This window comes from Pygocentrus nattereri, chromosome 2, assembly GCF_015220715.1.
Source record: "Pygocentrus nattereri isolate fPygNat1 chromosome 2, fPygNat1.pri, whole genome shotgun sequence".
Lineage (NCBI taxonomy): Eukaryota > Metazoa > Chordata > Actinopteri > Characiformes > Serrasalmidae > Pygocentrus > Pygocentrus nattereri.
In genome coordinates, this window is record NC_051212.1 from 23,631,608 (window position 1) to 23,640,193 (window position 8,586).

An 8,586-nucleotide genomic window follows, 5' to 3' on the forward strand; every position below is an offset into this window, starting at 1 on the left:
AAACCCCATGGCATATGCACAAGTCAGTACAGTGCTGGACATCCTGACCAGGAAATGTTGTTTTTAACAACAATCAAATATAACGTTGACAGAAAGCAGTGCTAATAACTTGCTAAATCAAATTTTATAATTATCAAAGTTATAATTATGATTCACCAGTTCATAGCTGTTCTTTAGTGTAGTGGTGTCACGCATTCGATGGAGGAATCTTCCAGAGTGCTCGAGGAGATCACGTGACAGACCACACGCACCCAGACTCCATCTTAGGAAAAGAGTTCAATACCCAGGATTCCAAGACAGATCATGTGGTTTCCCCCTACATCTGTCAGTGATCACAGTCGCCTGAGTATTGAATACTTTCACCTGAGAGACTTCAGTCCCAGACTGTATAAGCTGGGACTTTGTTTGTATCTTTGTGTGGTATTGTTAGATGCAATTACTGAGTGTTTTCTTCCCATTATGTTTTACTCCCTCTATTGTAATCAGATCCCCATTTGAAATTCCCCAAGAATATCTAGACTTAAAGGAAGTGTTTAATAAGAAAAATGCCTACAAAACTGCCACCCCTCAGGCCCTATGATTGTGCCATAGACCTGGTCTCAGAACCGGTAGTGCCCAAAGCCAGAGTGTATCCCCTAACACAGGAACAACAGAAGGCCCTGGACATCTACATTGATGAAGCCTTAGACCAGGGCTTTATCCACCCTTCTACCTCTCCCATAGCCTCTGGTTTCTTTTTCATAAAGAAGAAAGATGGAGGCTTAAGGCCTTGTATAGACTACAGAGCTCTTAATAAAATCTCCAAGGCCTAGCCATACTCCTTGCCTCTGGTCCCAGTAGCACTAGAACAGCTCCAAGGAGCCCAATACTTCATCAAGCTAGACCTCCATAGTGCGTACAATTTAATAAGGATAAAAGAAGGAGATGAATGGAACGCTGCCTTTTTGACCACCAGGCGGCACTATGAATATTTAGTTATGCCTTTCGGGCTCTCTGTTGCCCCCTCTGTTTTCCAGACGTTCATTAATGATGTCCTCCGAGACATGTTGGGTAAATTTGTAATTGCTTATCTCGATGATACATTGGTGTATTCTCCATCCATAGAGAAGCATATCTATCACATCAGAGAGGTTTTAAAAAGGTTGCTAAAGAATAACCTGTTCCTAAAAGTGGAGAAGTGTGAGTTTCATTTGCACTCAGTGGCATTCTTGGATTATATCATTAGTCAGCAGGGGATAGTCATGGACAATCATAAGGTAGAGGCAGTGCTAGATTGGCCGTGACCAACTTCTGTAAAGGAGGTATAGTGGTTTTTAGGGTTCGCTAACTTTTACCATCACTTTATTAGGAATTTCAGTGCAATTGCTGCCCCTCTGACTTCTTTGCTAAAAGGGAACCCCAAGAGAATCACCTGGAATGAGCATACAGAAAAGGCATTCCGAGACCTTAAGGAAGCTTTCACTAACACTCCAGTATTAGCTCATCCTGACCCTGATTGGCCTCTTGTAGTCAAAGTAGGTCCATCAGAAATGGGAGTAGCGGCAGTTTTGGCGCAACGGACCAGGTCTCCATTGAAGTTACATCCCATGGAATTCTTTTCTCATAAATTGTCCCAGACTGAAAGAAATTATGGTATCAGGGATTGAGAACTATTGGCTATTAAACTAGCACTAGAAGAATGGCGGCATTGTTTGGAGGGTGCCAACCACCCATTCACATACTTACCGATCATAAAAATTTAGAATACCTTAGGACAGCTAAAAGGCTTAATGCTAAACAGGCTAGGTGGTCTCTGTTTTTCTCACGCTTTCAGTTCAGTATCACCTATAGACTCAGAAACCGCAACACCAAGGCAGACGCATTGTCCTGGAAATTTCCCACCAGAACCAATCATGAACAGGACAAACATCCACATTTGATTCTCCCCCCCAGAGGTAAAGATCTCATCCATTCATTGGAGGATCGATGAGGAGATTGAGAAAGCTCTACCACGTGTTCGCATACCTAAGCAGTGTCCCCCTGAGAAGTTATATGTACCCCCACCATTCCAAACAGCGCTCATCACCTGGGCACATTCCTCCTTAACATCAGGACACCCAGGTGAAACACGCACCCAACAACTCCTGGTTAGTAGATATTGGTGGGAAAACATGATCAAAACATGATATTCACACCTTTGTGGCCTCATGTTCTATTTGTGCCCAATGTAAAATGCCTAAATTGCTGCTGGCTAGACAACTTTTGCCCCTAACAATCCCCAATAGACCATGGTTGCACATCGCCTTAGATTTTATGACTGACTTACCAGCCTTGCAAACCTTCACCACCATAATGATGATGATCAACAGGTTCTCTAAGGGAGTCAGGTTTATACCCTTCGAAGCCCTTCCCAGTGCCTTTCAGATGGCTGAAGCCATGTTTCAATTACTTTTCTGGTTTTATGGGATTCCGGAGGATATAGATATCGTATAGTATAGATCTCCGGACTATCATATAGTATAGATGACCGAGGACCCCAATTCACGTCACAGGTATGGACCGTGTTTTTTTTTAACATTTGGGGGTTTCATTCAGTCTGTCTTTGGGTTACCATCCAGAATCCAACGGACAATGTGAACGGGCTAACCAGGAACTAGGGTAGTTTTTGCAGCTCTTCTGTCATGGGAACCCTAGAGACTGGGCACGCTATTTGATCTGGGTGGAAATAGCACAAAACTCCTTAATTAGCTCCACGACTGGTTTAACCCCTTTCCAGTGTATTTTTGGCTACCAGCCACCTGTCGCACCCTGGATGGGAGCCCAAACAGATGTTCCAGTGGTTGACGAATGGATGAAAAGAAGTGAACAGGTATGGGAACAAACACATCGCAGAATAGAAGAAGCTGTTCATCGACAAAAGGCACAGTTGGACAAACGCAGGGGTCCAACTCTTATCTACAGTCCAGGGGATCGAGTGTGGTTATCCACCAAGAACGTCCGATGACCCGAAGGAAGTTGTTGAAAACTGTTTCTTAAGTACATGGGGCCCTTTAAGATTGTGAAAAGGGTCAATGAAGTAACCTATATGCTTGACTTAACCCCAAGGTACAGCACGTCTAATTCCTTCCATGTTTCTCTGCTCAAACCTGTGGTTGCAGGTCCGTTGGACAAGGCGACGCCATGCCCCCACCACCAGAGTGGATAGAAGGAGCGCCGGTGTATGCTGTCCAGAGACTGCATACTCTGCATAGTCGCAGATGTGGTTGGCTTCTGCACTACCTCATGGACTGGGAAGGCTATGGCCCAGAGGAACGGACCTGGGTGCAGGCTAGAGACATGCTGAATTTGGGTCTCGTCTAGGACTTTCACAGTCGCCATCTGGAGAGACCGGCTCCCCCTCCGTGAGGACGCCCACGCAAGGGGCTCTCGTGCTCCCTGCCTCGCCTGAGGTCAGATGTGCATGGCTCGCAGTCGGTCCGATGCTCCAGCAACTCCGGTCCGGTTCCTGGTCATGTGTCCGGTGGTGGTAGGTGTGGTTGTCCTGGTCGTCCCTGTCTTCAGGTCCACCAGGACTCTTTTGGGGAGGGTACTGTCATGCATTCGATGGGGATTTCATCTTAGGAAAAGACTTCAATACCCAGGATTCCAAGACAGATCACATGGTTTTGCTCTGCACCTGTCAGCGATAACAGTTGCCTGAGTATTGTACACTCTCACCTGAGAGACACCAGTCCCAGCGTGGTATTGTTAGATGCAATTACTGAGCGTTTTCTCCCCATCGTATTTTCCATGTTTCGACCCTTCACTAAGTTTGACCTGTTCTCCATTCCTGATTTGCCCTAGAATACTTTTGCCTGCCTGGACTGTTTTGTTTTGTGAGTTTGGACTGGACTTTGCCTACAATTTGTGTTTCTCCCTCTTTGAATTTTCGTGGCTGCTTTTGTTATTAAACTATTATTAATAACTATTGTTATTAAACTAACGTCTCACCCGCGAGCGTCTGCTATTCTGTCCACACATTAAAAGTGGGTAATGCTGCAGATTTGCATGTTAGGTGTTGGGGGTTCAAATCCTGTTTAAGCTGTAAAGTGGTTTTGGCTTTGGCTTGGTTGTGTTGGAAAACTCTTAACAAATTACATTTAGTTTCCCCTGAAAAATTATTACAAAGTCTGAACTGAAAGCCTAATGTGTCAGATTAACAACTTACACATGGTGCACTGTAGTATCCACCTGGTACATGTATTAGTTATACTATGTGGGCATGGCTTGCACCATGTTTATAAGCCTCACATGACCCTGCTCAGTCAGCAAAGTTGTATTGTATCTTAATAACAGATGCCACAAAGTCAAATTTATAGCAAACCCTGGCAGAGAATTTTTATTGTAATTGTAGTTAGGCTGAGCAACGGTTTCTATTAGAGCTAGTAAAAGTGCCACTGACACTCCATTTACACTCCATTTTCCCACCATTGCTGCTACATGAAAAACACTGGCACGGGTGAATGGAGTGCATCGATAATTAGGATGTGATAGTGAAATCAAAATGGGTGGGATAAATTTTGAAAGAAAAAGCGTTACTCTACGGGGCCCTTCAGAAGGGCTTTTTACAGAAGTTAGAAAATTGGCAGAAAATGGGCCTTAGCAAGAGTTAGCATTATCACATCTGTGTTTTTTTTTCTCCTCTTGACCAAGTGTTAAAATTTATGGCCCAAACTGAAAGCCTAACTCTAACAGTCTTAGTTTGCAAATGGAAATTACAATCAAAAGTTCTGCAATGAATAAAAAACAGGTCTACACTAATCAGTGCAAAATTACATAATTACATTAAAAATAATGGCGAGTTAGCAAGTAAGAAAAAATCCATTCTAAGTCAAGACAGGTAAAATAATTCAGAAATCGGTACAGAACACTCACATAATTTAAATCACAAAATAGTAGCACACAAGGATTTGGGAGAAATAAGACAACTCATCATACTGCCTGACTTTGTCCTCATTAGCAGATTATATACTGAGTTAGCATTTGGTAAAATTAGCATGTGCCCTTAACCAGTGTCCTGGTCCTAACACATGCTGTTGATCCACATTCATAATTCCAATTTATGCTTCAGGCTTAAAAAAGCAGGCTTAATATCCATTAAGACGACAAGTCAAATCACCACACATGAACCAAAACAAATCAGCACAAGCATTAACTAATCCTATTGGCTTACCATGCACCCTCCAACCCTCTCCACTGATGGACCCAGAGCGTCAGAAAGCAGGAAGAGAGAGAGCAAGGCCTCCCCCTGGGCAATGGGAGGAAATTGGCCGGAGAGAGAGAAAGAGAGAGACGCTTTTTCATGCACCGATAATTGGATTTAGTTAGAAAGACGGAGGTCAATATCTGGGCTGCAGAAAGAGCCCCTTTGGCCCTCTCTGACTGCGAGTGACTGGTGAGACCCTCCAGGACAAGGAGCGTTGGATCAAAACAAAGCTGGGCTCTGGGCTCTAGGCTGTCAGTTAGTTTTAGCTCACTCTTAGCTGCACATGTGTCTGCTCGCGGATGCTGAGTCTCCGTAGTCTTTTTGGAAAGGAGGCAGTGAGTGGAGACTGAAGCTAGGAATGTGTGTTGGACTGTGTTTGTGCATTGGTATGTGTTTTGGACATGTGTGACTGAGAATAAAGTGTGTAAAAGTCACCACTTCTTTTAATACTTCATTCTCACCCACACTATAGCTGTATGACTGAGTATGACTGAGTATGAATGCACTATGTGTAATGTACAAATAATGCACTCTAAACAGATTTGAATTCACATACACATCACTCTCTTGCACAAGAAACCCTGTTTGCTCATGTGTTTCACTCATCAGTTAGCCTGATCTTTCTCCTGATAGCCAGATCTAAAACAGGCTTACAAATTTTTCTAATTATCCCATGGTTTTATACCAATTGTCCTGCTGAACAGTCCAAATACAGCCTTATTACTATCCAAAATAATCAGCATCCTCCCATACTTCATGCATTTCTTGATTGACTAATCATTATGAAAAAAATTCAGTAAGTATTTCTTTATTTATAGAAATCAAGTTATATTATAACTGGTAACATTTTCACAACTTATAACATTCATGTACTGGCTTATGCAAAGAGATTTATAGGAAGCCTCTAGAAGGAAGGCCTTAAAATCAAATTACCTGGGGTCCAGTAGCCAGGTTGTCTTTATCGAGGAGGACAAGTAGTTATGATAATAATAATTATTATTACTGTTAGTAATAGCAGTATTATTACAGATAATAATAACAATAGTGTTTAATAAATACTGTGATGTCCAATTAAATCATAGACTTACAACTCTTGTTGTGATATCAGTAGCGCTACTGCTAAAAGGGAACAAAGTTACATTGAGTGAAGTGTTGTCTAAAGTAGAGGTGTTAAGTCTGCAATCTCAGTGGATTAATCTGACAAATGCATTCATTTTTTAAATGTGACTACCACTACATCATGAAAGAATCCACAAAGGCAGACGTAAAGGGGAACGGCACTCAAAATCAGTCAAAACCTTTGTGTAATTCATTCATTGACATGTAAGCAAAGTCATTCAGAGGGGTTTCATGTGAAATGGTGTGAGAAAATGCCCAATGTATGATTTCTCTATGATAGTGTTGAAAGGAACAAGCTCTAAAACACACACATGTATAAATCCTTTTTACTTATATCAAAAATGACCAGTGAACCTACATGTGTATTCTAAATTTTAATATGTAATGGTGATGATGGTAAAAATGCTATATCTCAGAAAATACATTTTCTTTGAGGGGGGTTTATGCCTTATAATGGCCTGGCTGTACCAATTTACCAATAACAGCTTCAAAAAAGGTTTAAAGCCTACTTTAAATTGTATTACTAAATTATGACCATGCTCGCTCAGTGCACTGCGTCAGGTTTTCTCTGGCATGCAGCTCACTATTTTTGCTTCTAACATCAACATTTTAAGCATCAGTGAGCTTATGTTGAGATACCAAAAGCAGTATCTAGTGGGTGAAGCAAATCTGCCCATCAGATATAAATATGTAGCAACAGAACAAGTGTAAATATATGACTATGTAAGGCTGGTAGTCTGAGACCCCTGCAACAGACATTCCTGTAGTTTTACAATAGATCTTTTTCACATAGGAAATGATTGCACATTTACAGGCTACATGCACAAAACTTGGCTAAGTTGGTAGTTTGATCTGGTTGAGTGTGCTGCTTTTATTAAAGGAAAATATTTATTTATTGTATAATTTATTACAGATTTGTTTCAGACTAACATTTTATTGTTAGAATATTCCACTGTCTCACCAAAACATTTGTTTACCTGCCCATTTCTGGTTCCAATTAGAATACAGATATTTTGAACACTAAATAGATCCAGATGTTGCCATTGCTTTGCATCCCTAGTAAGAAGCATCAAGTGCAATTACAATTAACATCTCTGTCGTTTTTCTCTCATGCTCTAACTCTCTTGATTGCCTTATGTCGGGCAAAAACACATCAAAATATCTCTCAGCAGGATGAGGACATGACGTTCCACCTTCCATTTGACCCCTTCAGCCCTTCTCCCACTCGCTGTTAGGACGATTGCTCCTGCCCCAGCCCTCCTGAGAGAGTACAACTGCCCTCGCAAGCATTTACAAGCTGCCCAGACAGCTGCCCTCCTGCCACGCTAACACAATTAGCATATGGCCCAACGCTAAATCAGCGGAAGCCAAAATCACACTCAACGTCAATTAATCACAACACTTCACTGAGACTGCTACTAAGATACAACCACTGAGAAAGATGTCGGATGTTGGAAAAGTGGAAATTAGCTCAAATCTGGATGTTTTTAGACAAACTTGCATTGCTAAGCTAACAAATTTGCATCTAAACTCAACTGAGGGAAGTTAAGCTTCTGTAGATTTATACACGTTTTGACAAGATGTGAATATTTACAGTATTGAGCTGGTCAGCAAATGCCATAAAAATGAGTAATCATGAGAGGTAAAAAGGATGTACATAATACATGAAATGAAGTAAAAAGTACATATATAAATAAATAAATATATGTGGTGGGGGAAAATTGATTCTTGATCCTGCATTGCGATGTGGACATGGATAATTCTGAATCAATTCACAAATGTCAAAATGTTTTTTAAAATGGCAATTTTCTTAATTTTAATTGATAACATAAGGTTGACAGAATGCAAACAGCGGACTTTGATAGTGTGGGTGTGCAGCACGCGGAAAGTCTGTGGCGGCACATAACAAAAAACACAACTGGATAAGCAAGAAATCTGACCAGTACCCTCTGCATTAAAGCCAGGTTAGGTCAGGAGTCACAACCCAAATGTTTAGAAGAGTTATTTTGTCCTTTCAACAAAAATCAAACCACCTTGGGAGTCACAACATTTAATGTCCAGTATGTCTCAGTGTGTGCTGATGTCCTAGTATAGGCTAAAAATATAAATGAAAACACAGACTTGCACTTAAGCTTTAGCTACGTTCGACTGTTTTATGAAGTTGAAGTCAGCTTCTCATTCTCCAGCTTCTTGTTCGAATTTTCCCGTTCCACCTTCAATTCTGTCTGAGGCACCAGAATGTA

General features: G+C 41.4%; 1 protein-coding gene across 1 annotated transcript; it reads left to right on the forward strand.

Moving 5' to 3' along the window:
- The first annotated feature begins 545 nt into the window (after positions 1-545).
- lrfn4b (leucine rich repeat and fibronectin type III domain containing 4b) lies at positions 546-1,969 on the forward strand. Its single transcript, XM_037543742.1, is given in 2 exon segments — positions 546-1,707; positions 1,710-1,969. Coding segments are annotated over 2 exon segments (1,422 nt in total).
- The last annotated feature ends 6,617 nt before the right edge of the window (positions 1,970-8,586 follow it).